Source organism: Giraffa tippelskirchi, chromosome 7 (genome assembly GCF_054371585.1).
Source record: "Giraffa tippelskirchi isolate mGirTip1 chromosome 7, T2T-mGirTip1v1.2.pri, whole genome shotgun sequence".
NCBI lineage: Eukaryota > Metazoa > Chordata > Mammalia > Artiodactyla > Giraffidae > Giraffa > Giraffa tippelskirchi.
The window spans coordinates 136,758,012-136,782,326 of NC_137281.1; the positions used below are offsets into that span (position 1 = coordinate 136,758,012).

Genomic DNA, 24,315 nt, shown 5'->3' on the forward strand with positions numbered 1-24,315 from the left:
TTGGCTGCACTGGGTCTTGTGGAGTGTGGGGGCTTCTCCAGCTGTGAAGTGCAGGCTCAGTAGTTGCAGCACACGCGCTCTTTAGTTGGGCTTAGTTGTCCCCTGGCATGTAGAATTTTAGTTCCCAGACCATGGATCGAACCTGTGTCCCCTGTAATGCAAGGCAGATTCTTAACTACTGGACCACCAAGGAAGTCCCCTCCCTGCAGTTTTATCAGATTTTACTTCATAATGCTTGAGGTTCTCTTATTTGGTGCATAAATGTTTAAGGTATTTACATCTTCTTGACAAATTGACTCATTTATCATTATGAAATGAACTTCTTCCTAGAAATTTTGCTCTAAAATTTACTTTTTTCTAACATTAATATAGCCACTCCAGCTTTCTCTTGATTAGTCTTAGAATGTAATATCTTTCCCCAACCTTTACCATTAACTTATATCTTTAAATGAGCTTCTTGTTAGCAGCAAACAGTTGTGCTGTTTATCCAATCTGAAAATGTTTTCCTTTTAACTGAGGTTTAATATAATTATTGTTGAGATTAATTAATTAGGAATTTACCATCTTGTTTATTGTTTTCTATTTGTCCTATGTATGCTTTATACTGCCTTTTTTTCTTCTTTTTGGCTAATTTTTATGGTTCCATTTTATCACCATTGTTGGTATCAGCTCTAATTCTTTGTTATTTTCATGGTTGCATTTGGGTTTGTGATATACATTTTGACTTACTACAGTTTATCTTCAAGTACTACTATAGTACTTCATGTGCAAAATAAAAACCTTATACCACACTACACTTCCATTTGTTCTATCCCAGCCTTTGTGGTCTTGTCATCTGTTTTACTTCTATATAAACCCACAATATATGGGGTTTTTTTTGCTATAAACATTAGATTATCTTTTAAATGAAAGTAAAGAGTCTTAAATAATAAGATAAATTCATTATATTTACCCACACTGTTATCATCTGCAGGACCTCTTTATTCCTTTGCGTGGATCCATATTTACATCTGGTATCATTTTCTTCCTGCTTGAAAGACTTTCAGTAATATAGTGCTAGTAATGAATATTTTGAGTTTTTGTATGTCTGAAAATATTTTTATTTATTTTTAGTTTTTATTTTGCCTCATTTTTTTAGATTTTTCTTTTGATGTGGACTATTTTTAAAGTTTTTATTACATTTGTTTCAATATTTGTTCCGTTTTTCTTTTGGTGTTCTGGTGTTTTGGTTGTGAGTCATGCGGGATCTTAGCTGCCTGACTGGGGATTAAACCCATACTCCCTGCACTGGAAGACAAAGTCGTAACCACTGGGCTGCCAGGGAAGTCCCCTGCCTTCATTTTTTGAAAGGCATTTTCATTGTGTAAGAAATTCTGCTTTAGTGCTCGCTTTGGCAGCACGTGTACTAAAAAGAATTCTACTTTAACAATTTGTTTCTAAAAGTACTTTGAAAATGCTGCTCCCTTGCCCCCTTCACTTGCATCAGAACAGAAATTTGCTGTCATCCTCTTCTTTGTTCCTCTGTATGTAGTATCTTTATTCTCTAGTTGCTTTTAAGATTCTTCTCTTTATCACTGATTTTAAGCAACTTGAAAATGATGTGCCTTAGTGTGGTTTTCTTCATGTTTCCTGTTCTTGGGATGCATCAAGCTTCTTGGATTTGTGTGTTTATTGTTGTTGTTCAGTCACTAAGTCATGTCCAACTCTTTGTGCCCCCATGGACTGCAGCACACCAGGCTTCCCTGTCCTTCACTGTCTCCCCGAGTTTACTCAAATTCATGTCCACTGAGTCAGTGATGCTATCTAACCATCTCATCGTCTGCCGCTCTCTTTTCCTTTTGCCTTCAATCTTTCCCAGCATCAGGGTCTTTTCCAATGAGTCAGCTCTTTGCATCAGGTGGCCAAAGTACTGGAGCTTCAACTTCAGCATCAGTCTTTCCAATGGATATTCAGAAAATCAATCCAATTAATTTTCCTTTAGGAAAAGGAAATCCTAGTGTTTATAATCTTCATTAAATTTGGAAAAATTTCAACCATTGTTTCTTCAATTATTTTTTTACCCCTCTGCTTTCAGGGACTCCAAATTCATGTATATTAATTACTATAGTTTTCCCATAGCTTGCTAATAATCAGTTCATTTTTTAAACTTTTCTTCTTTCCATTCTTTTTTGATAGTTTCTACTGCTATCGCTTAACATCCACTATTTTCTTCTTCTGCTATGCCTAATCGGATGTGAAAGTGAAAGTCGCTCAGTTGTGTCTGACTCTTTGTGACCCTATGGACTATACAGTCCATAGAATTCTCCAGGCCAGAATACTGGAATGGGTAGCCTTTCCCTTCTCCAGGGGATCTTCCCAGGATGTAAATCCATCTAAACATACTTTTCACATTTACAAATTCAGTTTGAGTGTGTTTCATATTTTCTATGTCTCTTCTAACCTGTTCATGCTTTCCTCTTTCTGGTGATCCTTGCCCTGTCCTTGGTTAGTATTGTAATAAGCACAAAACTGATGTTCAGATGAAGACCTGAAGGGGACCCTCTGCAGATCTTGAAAGCCTCTCTGGCCAGCTTATTCCTTTCTAGTACTCCTCGGAAATAAGGACTATAGCTATACCAATTATTTTAATGTTCTTGTCAACTAATTTTATCATCTGCATCATCTTGCATCTTTTCCAGTTATTGTTATTTCCCTCATTTTAGGTCATATTTTCTGCTTCTTTGCATGCCTGCCAACATTTGATTGATTTACCCTGTTAGGTGTTGTATATTCTTCTATTCCTTTAAATTGTCTTGAGTTTTATTCTTGGGTGCAGTTAGGTTACTTGGCAATAGTTGAATGCTTCAGACCTGCTTTTAAGTTTCATTTGGTAGGACCAGAGCAGCCTTTATTCTAGGGCTTGTGTTACCTCACTACTGAAACACCACCTTCTGAGAACTACAGCCAACATCCAGTAGAGCTCAAGGTTTTTCCCTGTGGCTGGTGAGAACATGAAATATTCCCAGCTCTGTGTGAACTTCCAGGGGTTGTTCTGCCTCCTTCTTTCTGGTGATTTTTTCCCTGTCCTGAGTTGTTATCATAATAAGCATGAAATTGATGTTCAGCTGAAGACCAAAAGGGAACCCTCTGCAGATCTCAAAAGCCTCACTGGCCAGCTCTTTCCTCCCCAGTACTTTCCACTGCAAATCCTAGCTGCCTTCAGTTCTGACAGTTGCTCAGTCGTGTCCGACTCTTTGCGACCCCATGAAACGCAGCACACCAGGCCTCCCTGTCCATCACCAACTCTCGGAGTTTACTCAAACTCATGTCCATTGAGTCAGTGATGCCATCCAACCATGTCATCCTCTGTCGTCCCCTTCTCCTCCTGCCCTCAATCTTTCCCAGCATCAGGGTCTTTTCCAATGAGTCAGCTCTTCACATCAGGTGGCCAAAGTATTGGAGTTTCAGCTTCAACATCAGTCCTTCCAATGAACACTCAGGACTGATCTCCTTTAGGATGGACTGGTTGGATCTCCTTGCAGTCCAAGGGACTCTCAAGAGTCTTCTCCAACACCACAGTTCAAAAGCATCAATTCTTCGGCGCTCAGCTTTCTTTATAGTCCAACTCTCACATCCACACATGACTACTGGAAAAGCCATAGCTTTGACTAGACGGACCTTTGTTGGCAAAGTAATGTCTCTGCTTTTTAATATGCCATCTAGGTTGGTCATAACTTTCCTTCCAAGGAGTAAGCATCTTTTAATTTCATGGCTGCAATCACCATCTGCAGTGATTTTGGAGCCCAGAAAAATAAAGTCAGCCACTGTTTCCACTGTTTCCCCATCTATTTGCCATGAAGTGATAGACCAGATGCCATGATCTTAGTTTTCTGAATGTTGAGCCTTAAGCCAACTTTTTCACTCTCCTCTCTCACTTTCATCAAGAGGCTCTTTAGTTCTTCTTCACTTTCTGCCATAAGGATGGTGTCGTCTGCATATCTGAGGTTACTGATATTTCTCCTGGCAATCTTGATTCCAGCTTGTGCTTCTTCCAACCTAGCATTTCTCATGATGTACTCTGCATATAAGTTAAAAGAGCAGGGTGACAATATACAGCCTTGATGTACTCCTTTCCCGATTTGGGACCAGTCTGTTGTTCCATGTACAGTTCTAACTGTTGCTTCCTGACCTGCATACAGGTTTCTCATGAGGCAGGTCAGGTGGTCTGGTATTCCCATCTCTTTCAGAATTTTCCACAGTTTATTGTGATCTACACAAAGGCTTTGGCATAGTCAATAAAGCCGAAATAGATGTTTTTCTGGAACTCTCTTGCTTTTTCAATGATCCAGCAAATGTTGGCAATTTGATCTCTGGTTCCTCTGCCTTTTCTAAAACCAGCTTGAACATCTGGAAGTTCACGGTTCACGTATTGCTGAAGCCTGGCTTGGAGAATTTTGAGCATTACTTTACTAGCATGTGAGATGAGTGCAATTGTGCGGTAGTTTGAGCATTCTTTGGCATTGCCTTTCTTTGGGATTGGAATGAAAACTGACCTAACTGCCTTAGCCTCCCCAAACTCACAACTCTATCCCCTCAGTTCAGGAAGACCCCTGGTGTTCACTTAGGTTACTTCTCCCTGTGTTACAACCTGAAAACTGGCTCCAGGCAGTAAACTGGTTGATCAAAGGACTCATTTAGTGTCTCTTCTCTTGGGAATCACTGTCCTTTGTGGCCTGTTGTCCAATGTCCAGTGTCTGTTTTATATATTCTGTAGGGTTTCTTAAATTTAAGGTGCCTAAGTGGATTCTGTCCCTGTATTTGTTTTCAAGTTTATGTTATAAATAATCAAAAGGAAAAATAGCCTGTAACTTGAAATGCTTAAAATCTAGCAGAGAAAAGACCTCTCCTAACAGTGGAAATTTTCCAATAGAATGAGAACCCCATTTTCCGAACAGCAATGCTGAACAGAATAAATTCACTTTTGGAACTTCCCTGATGATCCAGAGGTTAGACTCTGTGCTTCCCCTGCAGGAGACACAGGCTTGATCCCTGGTCAGAGAATGAAGATCCCACATGCCATGTGGCACAGCTTAAAAAAAAAAAAAGAATATATTCACTTTGAGAACTGTTTTGACCACCAGGCCAAAAATACTTTTTAAAAGAAGATTTCTTAAATTTGGGTTTACTGTAAACAAATTCTACCCATTTACCACCATGAGCAATAAGTACATCACATGCCTGCCTCACCCTTTGTAATTCCCTCCACATGGCAGCTCTGTGAGATGCTGCAGGAGGAACGCCGCAGCCTTAACCTTTCCCATTTGCACAGATGATGCTTCTAGCTTCCTAACAGCACAACATGATGTCTCAGAGGCTAAAATGTCTGTAAGGAGCCTCGCCAAACAGAAGCCTTTACACATCAAAGTGTTCTAACAAGAAGCAACTGCTTTCCAAGGAGCACTCTGCTACATAGAAAAGACTCCTAAGTTATTTCTGCAAGTGAGAGAAGTCCCATGATTTGGCATTTGATAATCCTCTTGTGCCAAGGTACAAATGAACTTTCCAGGGAAATCTTCCTTTTAACAGAGACAAACAACAGCAAACATTTGAGATAATGTAGGTAGGTAGATTCAAAGACAAGATATGAAAAAGCTGATTTCCTTCCACAAGCAGTTTCAAATGTCCCACCTGGTCATTACCTATATGCACATCAACTTAATCGCTGATGTAAGCTGTGTCCTCAAATTATTCTATAGAAAGTGAATGGTAACAGTCAATGTCAAGAAGGTGATAAAAGCCTCAAAACATTTAGCAGTCTTCTTCACTTCCCCTACAATTTTCACTTGTCCAACGATTTACTATTTCTACTCACAAATGTTTGTTTTCTAGATATGGTGTAGAGAGTACATTGGGTGCAGGGGAAACGTCTTGTCTTATAAGTAAGGTCAGATTGAGACCCAACAAGGAAGTACCCAAAGTTGTCTTCAGGGTCTCTGAGCTTCATGTGACCTTCAAATTTCTTCTTCATTCCCCCTCTCCCCTCCTTCAAGACCTAACTTCCTCCCCTCACCCTGTCCATGTACCATGACCCAGTTATCTCCCAGACAATACTTCCTGCTCAATACTAGAGTTACTCAAAGTATGACCTGTTACCCGTACACAAAGAGAGAAGTAAAAATTGAGGGTAAGCATTTGGAAACTCTTACAGCAACTGATAGAGTAATTTTAAATCAACTGAATGTAACAATAAAATACTAGGGCTTAGTACTTTTCAAAATTTTTTTTTATTTTATGAAAGTAACTATCCATAGAGATTCCCTGGTAGCTCAGCTGCAGGGAATCTGTCTGCAATGCAGGAGACCCCAGTTTGATTCCTGGGTCGGGAAGATCCTCTGGAGAAGCGATAGGCTACCCCCTCCAGTATTCATGGGCTTCCCTGGTGGCTCAGATGGTAAAGAATCCACTTGAAATGCAGGAGACCTGGGTTCTAACCCTGGGTTGGGAAGGTACCCTGGAGGAGGACATGGCAACCCATTCCAGTATTCTTTCCTGGAGAATCCCCATGGACAGAAGAGCCTGGTGAGCTACAGACCATAGGGTCGCAAAGAGTCAGACACAACTGAGCAACTAAGCATGGCACAACTATCCATATAGAAGGATTCTTGTATCATAAGAATCAATACTGTCAAAATAACCCAAAGCAATCCCTATCAAATTACCAATGACATTTTTCACAGAACTGGAACAAAAAAATTCTAAAATTTATACAGAAACACGAAACACCCTGAATGACCAAAGAAATCCTGAGAAAGCAAAACAAAGCTAGAAGAATCAGACTCCCTGACCTCAATCGATACTACAAAACCACAGTAATCAACTAATATGGTATTGACACAAAAACAGAAATGTAGATCAATGAAACAAGATAGAAAGCCCAGAAATAAACTCAGGGACTTATGGTCAACTAATCTATGACAAAGGAGGCAAGAAAATACAATGGAGAAAAGATAGTATCTTCAATAAGTGGTGCTGGGAAAACTGGACAGCTACATGTGAAAAAATGGAATTAGGACACTTTCTAACACCATACACAAAAATAAATTTGAAATGGATCAAAGACCTAAATGTAAGGCCGGACACTATAAAACCCTTAGAGGAAAACGTAAGCAGAACACGTGCATTCATGCTAAGTCATGTCCGACTCTTTGTGACCTATGGACTACAGCCCAGCAGGCTCCTCTGTTCACGGGACTCTCCAGGCAAGAATACTGAAGTGGATTGGCATGCCTTTCTCCAGGGGATCTTCCCGACACAGGGATCAAATCTGCATCTCTTATGTCTCCTGAATTGTAGGTGGGTTCTTTACCACTAGCACCACCTGGGAAGCCCTAAGCAGAACACTCTCTGACATAAATCCCAACAATATCTTTTTTGATTCACCTCCTAGAGTAATGAATATAAAAGCAAAAATAAATTAAATTTGTTTATTTAAATTTAATTTGGGCCTAATTAAACCTAAAAGCTTCTGCACATCAAAGGAAACCATAAACAAAAAGACAACCCACAGAATGGGAGAAAATATTTGCAAATGAAGCAACCAACAAGGGATTAATCTCCAAGACATACAAGCAGCTCATGAAGCTCAATACCAAAGAAAAACAAACAGCCCAACTGCAAAATGAATGGAAGATATAAACAGACATTTCTCCAAAGAAGACATACAGATGGCCAGAAAGCACATGAAAAGATGCTCAACACCACTGATTATCAGAGAAATCCAAATCAAAACTACAATGAAGTATCACCTCACACTAGTCAGAAAGGCCATCATCAAAAAGTCTACAAATAATAAATGCTGGAGAGCGTATGGAGAAAAGGAAACTCTCCTACACTGTTGCTGCAAATATAAATTGGTATAGCATCTGTACCGGAGAACAGTACAGAGGTTCATTAAAAAATAAAAATAGAACTACCATATGATCCAGTCATTCCACTCCTGGGCATATATCTGGAGGAAACCATAATTCAAACAGACACATGCAACCCTAATGTTCATTGCAGCATTATTTACAATAGTCAAAACATGGAAACAACCTAAATGTCCATCTACAGATGACTGAATAAAGAAGAAGTGGTACATATATACAACAGAATATTATTCAGCCATTAAAAAGAATGAAATAACACCATTTATAACAACATGGATGGACCTAGAGATTATCATACTATGTAAAGTAAGTCACACAGAGAAAGACAAATATTATATTGCTTATATGTGAAATCTTAAAAAGTGATACAAATGAACTTATTAATTAATTCAAAACAGAAATAGAGTCACAGATGTAGAAAACAAACTTATGGGGGGAGCGGGATAAATTGGGAGATTGGAATTGACATACACACTTAATGTGATCATCTCTCAACTACACAAATTCAAATCATTTATGTTGTACATGTTAAATAATACCATGTTATGTCAATTGTGTGGGTGCTCAGTCACTAAGTTCTGTCTGACTCTTTGTGACCCCATGGACTATTGCCCACCAGGCTCCTCTGTCCATGGAATTTCCAAGGCAAGAATACTGAAGCATCTTTACTTAAAAAAAAAAATACTGGAGTTGCCATTTCCTACTCCAGGGGATCTTCTCAACCCATGGATCAAACCTGAGTCTCCTGCATCTCTTGCATTGGCAGGCAGATTCTTTGCCACTGAGTCACCTGGGAAACCCAATATGTCAGTTACACCACAATAAAATAAATTAGAATGTAAAAAAAACACAAAACGATGCAAGGTAAACATTTTAAAGTTCATTTTTTCCTTTTCTGGTGGAGTGGCTTGAGCCACTTTTTAAATTACCACCAGTAATTCACCTAATGAATAATTCATATTCAAATTACCAAAAGTTAAGTACAGTTTAAATCCCTACAAATGAAACAGAGAAATCATTAAGAAAGCCATTTTCCCCTTTTTAAATAAAATAAGAAATTCTGTACTCCTCAACACCACACTGACTCTAGAAACAGCATCTCTCCCCCATAAGACATGGCCCAGCTGTGTGGTTACTTACTGGAGTTGAGGAGGATCATGGCCTTGACACAGAGATATTCTTTGTGTTGGAGTTTTAACTCACGAAACCTTGAAGTCGTTGCCAGGAGCATGTCAAAGATTTCCAGAATTCCTTCAACACATTTCCCTTCATCCCTACAAAAGTCCATTTGGAAATGTAAGAAACATACAGCTTCAGGTAACCATCAAAAATAAGGAGTATCTTCTTTTTAATCTCAAATTTCATCTGGTGTACCCTTTAACTATAACAAGGTAGTAATGAGAGCACACCCAGAAATATGAAATTACCAGAATAATTTTTATATAAGAAAGATAGGGCATTTCCTATAAGTCCCTGAACCAAATATTTGAATAAATACTATTTAGGCAATAGTGTGCACTGGAAGTACATTTTCCTTCTACCTGTTCACCAAATGTTTTCTTAAAGGAATATCATATCTGTTTATTATTTTCGATTTAAACTATTTCAGCCAGCCAGCCCTCAGAATATGACATATTTTATTAAAAAGAGACAGTTCATGTTCTCATCAGAAGACTCTAAAGTATTAATGAGAAAAGACTGAACATTACAGAAGCAAATATTCCAAAACGAAATAACAGTATATCTAGAGCTTAACTCTCATATCCTGGTGGTCAGTTAGAAACTAGTGGGGCAATAAACAGACATTTAAATGTAGTTTGAAAAAAAACTACTATGACATACAAAGAAATCAAAATTATAGAAGGTAGATCAGAATCAGGAAAGGAAGGGAGAAATGAAGATGTGGTAATTTTGACTTACCAAAGATTATTTTTAAGCAAAAGCTTTAGACAAACATTGGACCGTATAATCAAAATTCTTTTGAGCACTCCTTATGGAAATGAACTGTATAAGCGTACCTTTGAAGTAAATTACTTGAACTGCATCAAGAAAATACCAGCTTCAATTCACTTCAGCCAGACACACATTATTCCACCTCACTGCTTCCCCCCCCACCAAAAAACCGTGCATTATCATCAGTCATAGCGCTATTGTAAGTGCTTGACAAGCAAGCAGTTAGATGATTTTGTCATGAAAGTTTCATTTGCTTCTAAAAGCCTGCAGTACACAGCAAAGGGCAGCTGTGGTAAAAGTGAATTTCTGCAAGTTTCATTTTCAGTCTCTGCAGCAGCCCCTGAAGGGGACCTGAGATCTTCAAAGAACTGGCTAGTCCCTCCTCCTTCCTCCAATCCCAACCCAGGACATTTCCAGCGATGGTGGTGTTTGGAGAAAGGGCCTCCGTAGAGTTCAGTGAACTGACACCAGTAGGTACCACCAATCTTGGTAAAGCCTTTCCTATTTGGTGCTATGATGGCCACTCACCAGTATCCTGCAGGCCACAGCATTCACATTCCTGCAAACTCACTATACAAAGTTACAAGTACGCAAACTGCACACTTTGGCAAATAAGTGTGGTATCCTCAGCAACCAGTCCAGAATTTCTGAAAGTGTACAGTTTAAATGATAAAATATCATGCTCCTTAGAAGTCACTTCTAAGGGAAAGGCCACTTTGAAGAATCAGAGCCAAAGGTGCCAAAACCTATAGGAAACCCCAGTCCTCCACGTGCCATCCACCCACCTCCCCTGCTCTGGCCTATCCCAGGCAACTTGCTGCAACTGTTCAGTAAGGACATGCATGCCCTGAACACAGCAGAGGCACAAGGAATACTTATTCACTGAATGCCCCTCAAGCCAATCACCAAATCACTCTGCCTAGGATAATGAGTTACTGGAAATTGTAATTGATGGGTTTAAGGACATTTGATACTGAGAAAAAGTTAGTTTTAAAATATCTCTGGGGCCAAAAACAAAAAATCCAAGTCCTGCATTGACAGTTTAGTAGTTTGGCTCTTTACTCTTTTGTGAGACTCAGAGGAGAAGTCATAGGCACACATGTGCACACACGCACACATCTACTTCCCCAAGTAGTATAAGAGGACTCCTTTGAAATTAAACTTACTTTGCAGAGGCTGTCACCTGAGCCTAAGAACACATCCCTAAATACTGAAGTTAGCACTGTTTCCTCATTAAAATACATGGTATTTTAAGTGTAAATTCATATTTCAAAAATGGAGGGAGAACTTATATTACATGGTATCTTAAGCCCTGATGAACGCTGCAACTCAAAAAAATCAGAACATATGTACCTCATGGAAAAAGAGAATTTCTAAACCCATTGTAAAGAACTAGGTCTGATTGCTTTCTCCAGCAAGTATGATAGCCAACCATCTCATTTGGGGGGGGGGCGGGCAAGATTAAAATATTTTTATTCACTTCACAGGCTGTAGAAACCAAACAAATTTTTAGAAAAGAAATATGAGAAACATAGAGGCCATAAGGTAAAATACTTTATAAAGTGACAGTCTCTCAGTCATGTCCGACTCTTTGCGACCCCATGGACTATACCGTCCATGGTATTCTCCAGGCCAGAATACTGGAGTGGGTAGCCTTTCCATTCTCCAGGGGATCTTCCCAACCCAGGGATTGAACCCAGGTCTCTTGCATTGCAGGCAGATTCTTTACCAGCTGAGTCACAAGGGAAGCCCAAGAATACTGGAGTAGGTAGCCTATTCCTTCTCCAGCAGATCTTCCTGACCCAAGAATGGAACTGGTGTCTCCTGCATTGCAGGCAGATTCTTTACCAACTGAGCTATTAGGGAAGCCCTTACTTTATAAAGGACACCCTAATTAAAGTTCTACTTTAAGATGAATTATACAGAACAGTGAGGAAGGACTTTAAAATATCAACGAAACCTATTTCATTTATCCTGAAAGTAACTATGGATTGACACTGATTTATGAGAAAGATATTAGGACAGGTTTAAAAGATGTGAATTCAACCAACTGGGTATATGAGGTGTCAATCTAGTAGGTATATGAGTTGGATTTTAAAATATTAAAACAATATATCAAACAAAACTACTCATGGAAATTTATTTTTACACCCCATTTATCCACAGTGAAAGTGAAACTCACTCATCATGTCTGACTCTTTGTGACCCCACAGACTATATATAGTCCATGGAATTCTCCAGGCCAGAATACTGGAGTGGGTTGCCGTTCCTTTCTCCAGGGGATCTTCCCAACCCAGGGATCGAATCCAGCTGAGCCACCAGGGAAGACCAAGAATACTAGAGTGGGTAGCCTATCCCTTTTCCAGGGAATCTTCCTGACCCAGGAATTGAATCAGGGTCTCCTGCATTGCAGGCAGATTCTTTACCAGCTGAACTACCAGGGAAGCCCATTTACCCATAAACCAGTGCTAAATAAAAATAAAAGTAGTAGTTTCAAGCAGACTATTATTTGATAACCACCCTTTAGAAAAGAAAAATATTCCGTTTGATACCAAGGACATCTTGAAAGAGTAGGCTTCCCTTTGGAGTTCACTGCTTTGTACTGACAGCATACATGTGGCTAAAGGACCACAACTTGTCTACCTATGTGAGAGGCGATGGGGTTGGGAGACACATGGGAAGGACTTTAATATTCAACTAAGGTGAAATGACCTGAGTACAAAGGGGAAATAAAAATTTAGAAGTGAAAATTCTGTGGGTCTCTTGAAGAAAATTCAATACAAAAATACCTAACATGAATGAAAACTCAGCACATTTACACTTGTCAGCCCACAGAACTCCATAAACATCCACTTCCTCTGACTTTTTAATAACATTTGACAGTTTTCTACTGGTGTTAAGGACACATAATGTCTTAGCATATATGATTTCTCGAATAAGTAGAAGTTCAAATTCTCTGGTAGATCTTCATGTGAATTGGAATTCTAGTGATTACCTAAAGAGCTACCTTGTTAGAAATAAGCTGAGATACCTGGATTTTCCTCTCATCCTCAGTATGTTCAAGTTTTTTCACTACAGAAGCCTCAACAAGAATAAAGGGAAACAGAAATTATAGTCTCAGTCTCCACAAATAGGCTAATTTAGTTGTATCCCTTGCTTAAATGGTCATACTACCATTATGAGGACTTCCTTGGTAGCTCAGATGGTAAAGCGTCTGCCTACAATGTGGGAGACCTGGGTTCAATCCCTGGGTTGGGGAGATCCCCTGGAGAAGGAAATGGCACCCCACTCCAGTACTCTTGCTTGGAAAATCCCATGGATGGAGGAGCGTGGTAGCTTACAGTCCATGGAGTCGCAGAGTCGGACACAACTGAGTGACTTCACTTTCACTTTCACCACATAAAGGAACTCTAAAAGGACAATCCACAAAAAGACAGTTACTTTCAAGTAGTGTGAAAAAGTTTTATTCACATTGCAGAAAGATGCACATTAGAACTCCTTTATGGTAAATAATTTGACTTTTGGAATTGTCAAAAATTTTTAAACATGCTTGAATAAGCAATTCCTCCAGATATATACCCATTACACTAAAATATATTTATGCTGTATATATAGTAGATGTAATAAGAATCTGAGACTTGAAATTCTAGACTTCACAGAGTACTCAAAGCAAGTAGGGACTGCAACAAAAAATAACCACTAGTAGACACTCAAAGAAAAATGCCTGTTCAATGTGAATGCATTTACAATTCCCAAGAACTCTTCTTCTACACTCAAATACACACAATTTCTATCAATTCTTCTCTTCTAACGTGAGTCTAATTAAAACAAATATATAAGAAAAATTACTTATTTTTCTTCTATTACTTAACCAACAGGTAGGCCTAAAATTTAACTGGAATGTGTGTCAATTTACAGTAACCTATTTACATATAGGAGTTGAACCCATACAAAGAGGCGAGTTTGTTGTACTAAAAACCAAGGAATGAAACAGTCACTGAAAATCAACACTAAATGTGGCAACACTTTGGAAATCAACACAAAAAAGCAAACCCAGTCCCAGAGTCTGCAAATGTATTAGTTCACCGAAGGATAGAACTTCTTCCTAGCACTAACTTCTAGGGAATTACGTGTGTATATTCATATGTGTGTGTGTGTGTGTGTCTGTGCACCTTTATCTAAATTCCAAGTGGAACATACTGAATGAAGGAATGAATGACAGTGATAGTGTGACTGGGTGCTTGGCCTTCAGCCTGCCTTGCACCATGGTACCCTGAAATGACAACTGGAGGAGTAGGTTTTCTGAAATGGCCAGAGAGTAAAATAGAGTTGTTCTAAGATAAAAGAATAAAGCAGAAAGTTCCTTTGCGTTTGGCCTCCTCCTCTTTGCTCATCTAGTTCTCTATCCTGCTGAGAGGCATGTACTGTTGTTGGTAAGAGGGTGAACTTCACAGCCAGTCCCTGTGTCCAGCTCCATCACCATAACTGCAGGCAATTTACCTAACCTCCCACTTCCATATCTGAAGGAAAGGGATAATAATGGTGTTCACCCAAAAAGGGCTACTGTGAAGATGTAATGACCTAAGACATTAGTGCTTAAGATGGTGCCTGGCACACACAGGCCAATAAGTTAGCTATTTTGATTGTTACTGAAGGGTCTGGGCTTCCAGAACCTCCCTCTGGGCTTGCTCCTACTAGAGCCATAGCCCATGCTCCAGCTCCTCTCAAAGGCCCTGCTCTCCACCAAAACACCTCCATCACTTAGAACAGTGCTCTTGTCAATGCCATCATCCCCAACAACAGGAGGAACAGGTGCTAACACCCTGGCTATTACTTTTCATCTGAGTAAGGTGTGCATGGGGAGCTTCTGAAGATCTAAAGAGGTAGTGCCAAGAGCTGGGGGCAGATCCTTTCTATTCACAGCAGTAGGCATCCTTTCCCTCCAGGCTTAGGGTCCAAAGTGACTGAACACTCAACACTAGCACTTTTTCAATACAAGGAAGACAAAAATCAATGTCCATGGAGATTTTCGAACAGTTCAAATACAACACCAAGAAAGTGTTCTACTTTTCCTACTAAAAAGCTTCAGTGTTGCTATACGTTCCAGCTTTCCCTCCATGTACAGTTTACTAAGTCAATTAAAAAGTGATTTCTTTTCCATGCCATCTTCAAAAGAAAACTAAATGCAACCAAATTATAGCATTAACACTATCATTCCCCAGTTTCCATCAACTTTCAATCTGGGTTTAATAACCATTCCTTCCACTGCTTTGCCCAAAATTCTATATAATATGTGTAGTTAGAGTGAGTTAAAGCATGTAAGAATAAACTTGGTAGATTTGAATTTTACCGCCTGTCCAGATAGCTGGAGATGTAAATGGCCCCTACGAGTGGAAAGAACAGCAGGACAACTTAAAAATTAAAACCCGAAAATGGATGTTTTGTAACGCAGAGCACTCAGGTTCTCCTTTCTCAGGTTCTTGACCCAGTGAAGGAGCTTACAACCTTCTCCTCCCACCTGCCCTTTCAGGAGTGAGGTGTTCATTGCAGAACTCAGGACTCTGTTCCCACTTCACTTGGCACTTCATTCAAGTTGGAGAAGAAATACAAGGAAGGTGTGTCTCACCTGTCCAGAACGAGGTCTGGAGCAAAGATGAGCTTGCCGGGGTGGTTGATGGAGCGCCACATCAGCCCCACCATGAGCACCTCCAACCAGCAGCTCTCCAAGAGCCGCACTTGGTCGTACAGGCTGAGCTCCACGAAGCCTGGGGAAAGCAAGAGGCTGTGAGCACACCCGCCCTCCTTCTCAGCTCCCTGATTCCATAAAGAAAGAAAAAAGAAGAAGAGCAAGTTTTGAAAAGCTAAGAAAACACAAATCACCCAGAGGGCAGGGGAAATCAATATTTTAGAGATGTGGTTAATAACTAATGAGGAAGAAAATCCTGAATTCAGAGTGAGTAACTCACAACTTCTAGTCTCGAACCCCTTCTAGAGAGAAATGTACATCATTCAGAATTTCCAAAGGATTATTAGCTGGGCTTATACAGCTCCCAGACAGATGCTAGGGAAGAAGACAAAGCTGGCACTGACCTTTGTTAGTTATATCCCAATGATCCCTCTGCACTACTGAGAAAGATAGAGTTCAGACGCCAGCCAGAGGGTCTGCCTGTCTGGCCCAGCCCATGATGGGGGCAGGAGGAGGAGGAGGATGGGATAGTGAGGGTGATGGGTGGGAGACTCGCAGAGAAAACAGGGTCAGCTCCTGCAGAAAGTCAAAGTTCCAGCTGAAAGAGTTTCCCCAATGGCTTACCCTTTCCCATCTAGTATTAGAATCATTCTTCTGAGTAGGTGCACTTGTCTCTGGGCTATTCTTTGCTGAAGAACACACATAACAACAAAAATAGGTCCTTAAGGGAAAACTTCAGAAGCAGAGATCACTGGTGCTTCCTCCATAAGTCATGATAACAGGAGGAAGCCGTATAATATATATATAGTCAACAAACAAATGACCTTGGAGTGCAATGGACTTTGGTTAGAACCCTTGCTCAGCCTCATTTCAGCTAGTTACTTAATCTTCTTTTAAGTCTTTGTTTTTCTTACAGGAAAAATGGGGGCAACAATTGCCTACCTCTGAGAATTTCCTAGAGGTGAAATCTCTCATCATCCTCATTTTACAGATGAGGAAACTATGGCACAGAGAGCACATGTGGTTCAACTCTTTGAACAATTATAACAGAAATCTGAACAAAGGAGAGCTGATGGAAAGATGGATAAATCCTTTCCAAAGCCACATCCTACACACTCAGTTCACATTCCTGAGTGTACACATTCCAACCTCACCCACAGTTACAGACAACAAGCCTGCCCAAGGGAGATCAAGCTTTTTATACTTATAGATCTTCAACAAAGCCAAAGCTAGGTGATAGACTATATTTTTTTGTTGTTGTTCTAGACAATGACTATGCTAGCTGAGAAAGTGGGGGGAAAAAATCCCACAACTTCAGACTATGCCTAAGCTTTCAGAAAATTTTCCAAAACACCAGGCTTGAAGAGGGACTGATGCAGCTTAAGAGATCCATTTTGCTTTGGCACAAAGAAGCTACACAGCTCTCAGAAGTAATTAATCACCACTCTCCACGTGGGGTCTTGAAAACTAGATTTGGCATACACGTAGAACAAAAGCTAGAGGAAACTGCACCAGTATTGTCACCTATGGGAAAGAGCTCAGAAAAAAAAAAAAAAAAAAACACATCATTCTGGCAAAGGAGAAGATGTTAAACCATCAAAACTGAAGTGGAAAAACCTGAAAATTCTCAGAAAGCTCAGAAGCCAACAAATGACCCCTATGGATCCTATTATCTGAGACCCTTAAACCCAGGTGCTCTTGCCCCAGCTCCCTCAATCTTTAAAATGTGCCTAATGCAGTTGCTGCCCTCTAGGCCATGGGAATCATCCCTAGTGACTTAGAACTTGGAGACCTCATTTCTTAGATAAATGGAAAGATGTACATGGAGAAGCCCTTCCAGAGGAAGCATGGGTTGCTGTCAATCTATGTTAGAATCCTTGACTCATTCTTTCATGGAAATACCAGTTCAAATGATAACTAGATGGTGACCATGCAGTACCTTGGGTGCATATGTTACAAACTGGTCTGGGAAAATGAACACATTATAGAATAGAAAATGCATGTTCTAAATGACAATTCAGGAATAACCAAACCCATTTTTAATTTTATCAAGTTAAAAAGCATTCCAGGTTTATTGATGATTCATGTTACTTTTGTAGCTGATTTACTCTATTTATCCATTTTATTCATTTATGTATGTATTACTGATTTTTTTCTTTATTGGAACAAAATTTTACAATTCCTATTTAGCATCTGAGAAACCCTTCACTTTCATACTGTGAAAGGTCATACTGTGCCCCACCCCACCCTCACCTGACCACACCCCTCCTCCCAAGGTGATGAGTCCACAGCCAGGAGATGGGTTAAGGTGGAGCCCAGATTCCTTTCTTTTAGACCATGCTCCAGGTCCCAGGACCTTACAATTCCCTGCCTAAATGGCCCCACACCCACATCCAGAGCATGGGTGGGTCTCTTCCCTGGGTCTATCTTCCCAGAACATATCTAGGCATGAGATATAGCCAAACCAGCTAATGTCTGTAGGAGATGTGAACAGGTAGGATTTGGTGTGTGCAAGGTAGTGTGGGATCAATGCAGCGGGGGGCAGGGGTGGACACGAAGAGAGACAGAAAGAGAAGGGGCCCACCATATACAACTCCTTCTGCACTGCAATGTCTGGTAACAGAACTCAGAGGAATTCAAGAATTCTAAATTGAAACCTGGCCACCTGTGTTAAAGGCACAAGTGTCAAGATAAGAAGAAAGGACGTATTCCATTTAAAGCTTATAAATCAAGCTGTCAAACTGCTAACTACTCAAGACACAGCTTGCAGACCTCCATTCTGTATTCGTGCCCCATAAATGTTAGGAGCAGGACTTTCTACAAATAAATTTAAAACTAAGACTGAGAAGGCCCTACCCGGAATCTTCTTGGCCCAGGTGATCATGTGTACCAGTTCCTTGTCGGCCAGCTTGGTCAGGGACATCATCATGGAGGCCTCGGTGAAGGGCGCGCTGGGGCGGCTCACGAGCACGTGGGGCGGCTCGGCCTCCAGGAGCGTGAGCACCAGCTGCTCTGGGCTCAGGGCACTCAGCAGCAGCTCCCTCACTCGGGTCATGGGTCCACCATTCCTCTTGGTTTTGCTCAGGCAGTGCAGCTGCTCATCAGAATTTCTCTGCCTTCGCACTATGCGATACCCACACCTTTCTCTCCGGGAGCCTGAAAGAGAGCAGATCACACAGTGCTTTCCCCGTCTCTTCCCCAACGCAGCATCAGGTTCCCCCGGTCACCAAGATGAAAACAAAAATCATTGTAAAACCCAAGTCTATTCACAGAATGTGTCTTAGAACAGGAGCCTGTGAGGCAAGTACTAAAGATTATTACATTTGTGACAGGTATTAGCAAAATCAATAATGACTTTTTAGAGACAATAGCACAAACGATCTTTAGGTTTCCATTTCAAGATCATCTATTCCATTTCTAAATCTAAATCCACCTTTCTTTTAAAGAGCATTAACATACTTGAGTTTCCAAACTATGAAATTAGGAGTTTTCTTCAAGCAGAAGATAGGGAAAAGTAGGAACTGACTATAAATAATACATTTTTATAATACACCCTTAAATTTTTTTGCACGTGTGTATGTGTGTCTGCATATTCTTTTTACATACTTACACAAATAAGTTTATTTCAAATAATAAGTTAACTGAAAAAATTTGAGATTAGATATATTTTTTTAATCTAGACATAATGCTCAAAATTCTCCAAGCTAGGCTTCAGCAGTATGTGAACTGAGAAATTCTAGATGTTCAAGCTGGATTTAGAAAAGGCAGAGGAACCAGAGATCAAATTGCCAACATCCGTTGTATCATAGAAAAAGCAAGAGAATTCCAGAAAAACATCTATTTCTGCTTCATTGACTATGCTAAAGTCTCTGACTGTGTGGATCACAACAAACTGTGGAAAATTCTTAAAGAGATGGAAATACCAGACCCCCTTACCTGCCTCCTGAGAAATCTGTATGCAGGTCAAGAAGCAATAGTTAGCACTGGACATGGAACAACTGACTGGTTTCAAATTGGGAAAAGAGTACATCAAGGCTGCATATTGTCACCCTGCTTATTTAACTTATATGCAGAGTACATCATGTAAAATGCCAGGCTGGATGAAGCACAAGCTGAAATCAAGGTTGCAGGGAGAAATATCAATAATCTCAGATATGCAGATGACACCATCCTTATGGCAGAAAGTGAAGAGGAACTAAAGAGCCTCTTGATGAAGGTGAAAGAGGAGAGTGAAAAAGTTGGCTTAAAATTCAACATTCAAAACACTAAGATCATGGCATCTGGTCCCATCACTTCATGGCAAATAGATGAGGAAACAATGGAAAGAGTAACAGACTTTATTTTCTTGGGCTCCAAAATCACTGCAGATGGTTACTGCAGCCATGAAATTAAAAGACCCTCGCTCCTTGGAAGAAAAGTTATGACCAACCTAGACAACATATTAAAAAGCAGAGACATTACTTTGCCGACAAAGGTCCATCTAGTCAAAGCTATGGTTTTTCCAGGAGTCAAGTATGGATGTGAGAGTTGGATTATAAAGAAAGCTGAGTGCCAAAGAACTGATGCTTTTGAACTGTGGTGCTGGAGAAGACTCTTGAGAGTCCCTTGGACTGCAAGGCGATGAAACCAGTCAATCCTAAAGGAAATCAGTCCTGAATATTCATTGGAAGGACTGATGCTGAAGCTGAAACTCCAATACTTTGGTCACCTGATGCCAAGAGCCAACTCAGTAGAAAACACCCTGATGCTGGGAAAGATTGAAGGCAGGAGAAGGGGATAACAGGGGATGAGATGGTTGGATGGCATCAGTGACCCAATGGACATGAGTTTGAGCAAGCTCTGGGAGATGGTGAAGAACAGGGAAGCCTGGCGTGCTGCAGTCCATGGGGTCTCAAAGAGTCGGACATGACTGAGCAACTGAACAACAACAACATAGCTGGTTATTAAGGGATACATCTAACATACAGAAAAACTGAAAGTAAAAGAACAGAAAAAGATTTGGCAAAAGTTAACCAAATAAATTGGAGTTGCTGTCAATATCAGACAAACTTTAAGACAAAAATCATTATTAAGGTCTCATAAGTAGATTATGAAAGAAAGATAAGTAATTCTAAACTCATATACATCAAAACAATTTGCAAAAATTATTACATACTAGGTCAACTTTAACTAAAGCTGCTATTATATAGATCATATTCTTTGACCACAATAAAATAAAAATAGAAGTCAGTAACAAAAATATAATTCCCGAAGCCCTATATATATATAGGCAAAATATTTCTAAATATCCATTGATTAAATATAAAATGTAAAAAATGTAAAATGGAATTTAAAAAGACATAGTCAGGATGTCATTAACATGGGTACAACATTTATATAAATTTTCCCTAAAAAGAAAATCTAAAACTTAGAATGCCTACTCTTTATACTCCCACCATTGCCTTTGTTCACTAAATTCAATTGTCCACATTTATAAAAGGAAATATGAGTTAGGTGTTATGAGCAAATTTATTTATTTCCAAGAAAATTTATCTGAATTTCTCTTATCCTTGGCTAATTACAGTAGAAAGAAGGGCTCTATTCATCTAGGGATAACTGAATCGAACAAAGTAAGAATTAAAAGTCTAGAATATAATTAATTTTATTAGTAATCACATAGAGAGCTATTATTATTTACTTTACATATAATATATTATTATTATTATTGTTAAAGATAAATTATACTTCCAGGGTAAAATGGGACAAAATGTATTGCTTAAGAAAGTATCTTTCTAATCACACGTTTCTCTTTTGTGGAGAATATGAGGATAAGGAGTTTACAAAACAGACTCCATACAAAGTGAAAGGTTTTGAATCCAACATTTAAATTTATTTGACCAAATTTCTCCAACAAAGTTCCATGTACTAGACCCTATTCTAAGTTAGGATCAATAAAATAAAGCCCTTAGAATATATCTATAGTGCTCCTATGGTAAATCAAGTTGCATTCTATACACTGGAATAAAATGAAATTGAGATGGTCAAAAAATAAAGCCAGCGACAAAGAACTCACATTTCTGTACCAAGGACATTCCCAGGGTTATGGCTTTGACACTGTAATCTAGGCAGAGTCACTCAGTGAGCCTCTGAGTGAGCTTAATGAGAAATTATCAAATAGGAGTGCTCCATACTAGAAAGTGCCACAGCAAAAACATGACGACAACAACAACAATGGTAAATGATGATCATAGCAGCTATCATAGACTGGAAGCTTCTATGTGCCAGACTTTGTGTATTAATGTACATAGATTATCCCTTTCTGACAACTGCCTGAGAGGACAGGTGGTATCACTATCTTCAACATACAGCAGAGGATCCAGGCACAACAGCTCAAGTAACTTGCCCAAGGTAGAAAAGCTAGAAAATAGCAGAAGCAGGACCGAAACCCAATCAGTGGTCTGAATCCAGAGCTGGTGCTTTTAACTACTGTTTTATATCACCTCCCCAGCAAATCACTTTCAAGTGTCTATAGAGCAGGCAAATAAAGAGATAGCATCAAAAGATGCTGAGCTGTTGTCCCAACAGAGGGCTACAGATCAGATATACGGTTATTCAGATCAGTTTGTGGCTATTTGCATTTCAGTGTATTCTTATAATAAAGCTTTTCCTTTGAAGCTAGCCTGGGTGGGTAACCTTCTACCATTTAAACAACCTTAATAACTCAGCAGAAAGGACAAGATTGGAAATGAAGACAAAAAAGGTGCTGATTGAAGGGAAAGGATTTCTGAATAAAAGAGGGAAGTGGAATTATGCAGGAGGATCCAGAATACAGGGAGAAGCCCTAGTCCTCTGAGATTGGATAGAAGGAAGAATATAGATGAAGGATTTTCTCAGGAGGGCAGACAAGAGGGCTGGAAAAGGAGAAAAATACATTTAAGGAAATTCACTCCTAATGGTCTTTCCTCGTGGTCAATAAAGAGCCAAAATACCCATCTGTTTGCACATCAAGTCATCTCATTTCTTCTGTAATCTCCAAAGATAATGCAAGTCTTTTTCTTAGCTCTATCCAGTGACTTTTTGGTCAAATTCAGTGATCTTTTCCAGGAAAATTTTAGGTATATCTCTGAACTCTGGTACTCCTAACTTAAATGTGTTTTTCAACGAGAGAGAGAGAGAAAGGAAGGGAAAGTAATGTTCAATGCCACGCACTGTGCTAGGTCTTTATTCCTCGCAAAACTCAGTGAAGCAGATATGTCGCTTCAGAGATAAGGAAATTGAGGGCCAGAAAGGTTAGGTCATTTAAGCACAGTCACAGTTAGCAAAAAGTGATGAGACCAAAAAATGAGATTCCATCTATGCAGGGATTCAGTCCTCCTGTTCTTCTCACCACATATACTGGCCCCTACAGGTGGAGTGTATGTGCTACTGCCCGGTCCTAAACCAAGAGAAACACCCACTAACAGATCCTAGCACATTGAAAACATTCTTTTCCTAAGATTATATTAGAAATCATTTCCTTAAAATATGCAATTTAAAATATTGTTTTACTTAAAACATGATATATTTATTTGAAGTCTATTTAGAAGGCCAAGGGATTTCTCTTTAAACACTTCTGCCAATTTAAATCACAAGTTACGCTGTCTCTCGATTTTCAGTTTCAGCTTTCTTAAAACAGAGCAAGAACTTAGACACTCATAAAGCAATCTTAATGCAGACTCTTTCTAGGTTTATGATGATTTTGCCCTAATCTTACCCATACCTAACCCAAGAGCTGTTAGTCCTTCACATTTTACTCAAAGCTTTCACAAGAACAACTATCTTTCCTACTCATATTTCATATGTTTGCATAAATTTTAAATTATATTATTTAACAATTACAATGAGTAGAAACAGGTTGGGAAGAGGAACCAGAGATCAAATTGCCAACATCCACTGGATCATCAAAAAAGCAAGAGAGTTCCAGAAAAACATCTATTTCTGCTTTATTGACTATGCCAAAGCCTTTGACTGTGTGGATCACAATAAACTGTGGAAAATTCTGAAAGAGATAGGAATATCAGACCACCTGACCTGCCTCTTGAGAAACCTGTATGCAGGTCAGGCAGCAACAGTTAGAACTGGACATGGAACAACAGACTGGTTCCAAATAGGAAAAGGAGTACAAGGCTGTATATTGTCATCCTGCTTATTTAACTTATATGCAGAGTAACATCATGAGAAACACTGGGCTGGAAGAAGCACAAGCTGGAATCAGGATTGCCAGGAGAAATATCAATAACCTCAGATATGCAGATGACACCACCCTTATGGCAGAAAGTGAAGAGGAACTAAAGAGCCTCTTGATGAAAGTGAAAGAGGAGGGTGGAAAAGTTGGCTTAAAGCTCAACATTCAGAAAACTAAGATCATGGGATCTGGTCCCATCACTTCATGGGAAATAGATGGGGAAATAGTGGAAACAGTGTCAGACTTTATTTTTTTGGGCTCCAAAATCACTGCAGATGGTGATTGCAGCCATGAAATTAAAAGACGCTTACTCCTTGGAAGGAAAGTTATGACCAACCTAGATAGCATATTAAGAAGCAGAGACATTACTTTGCCAACAAAGGTCCGTCTACTCAAGGCTATGGTTTTTCCAGTAGTCATGTATGGATGTGAGAGTTGGACGGTGAAGAAAGTTGAGCACCGAAGAACTGATGCTTTTGAACTGTGGTGTTGGAGAAGACTCTTGAGAGTCCCTTGGACTGCAAGGAGATCCAACCAGTCCATCCTAAAGGAGATCAGTCCTGGGT

The 24,315-nt window shown here is 39.6% G+C and overlaps 1 protein-coding gene across 1 annotated transcript in view; it reads right to left on the reverse strand.

The window, feature by feature from the left end:
* The window catches only part of ESR2 (estrogen receptor 2), a 103,839-nt gene that overhangs the window by 16,431 nt on the left and 63,093 nt on the right, over window positions 1-24,315 (reverse strand). Inside the window, exons 8-10 of the mRNA XM_081509861.1 lie at window positions 18,403-18,702; window positions 15,487-15,625; window positions 9,048-9,181 (exon numbers count right to left, since the gene is read on the reverse strand). Coding sequence (XP_081365987.1) covers window positions 9,048-9,181; window positions 15,487-15,625; window positions 18,403-18,702 — 573 coding nt within the window. The remainder of the gene's footprint in view (window positions 1-9,047; window positions 9,182-15,486; window positions 15,626-18,402; window positions 18,703-24,315) is intronic.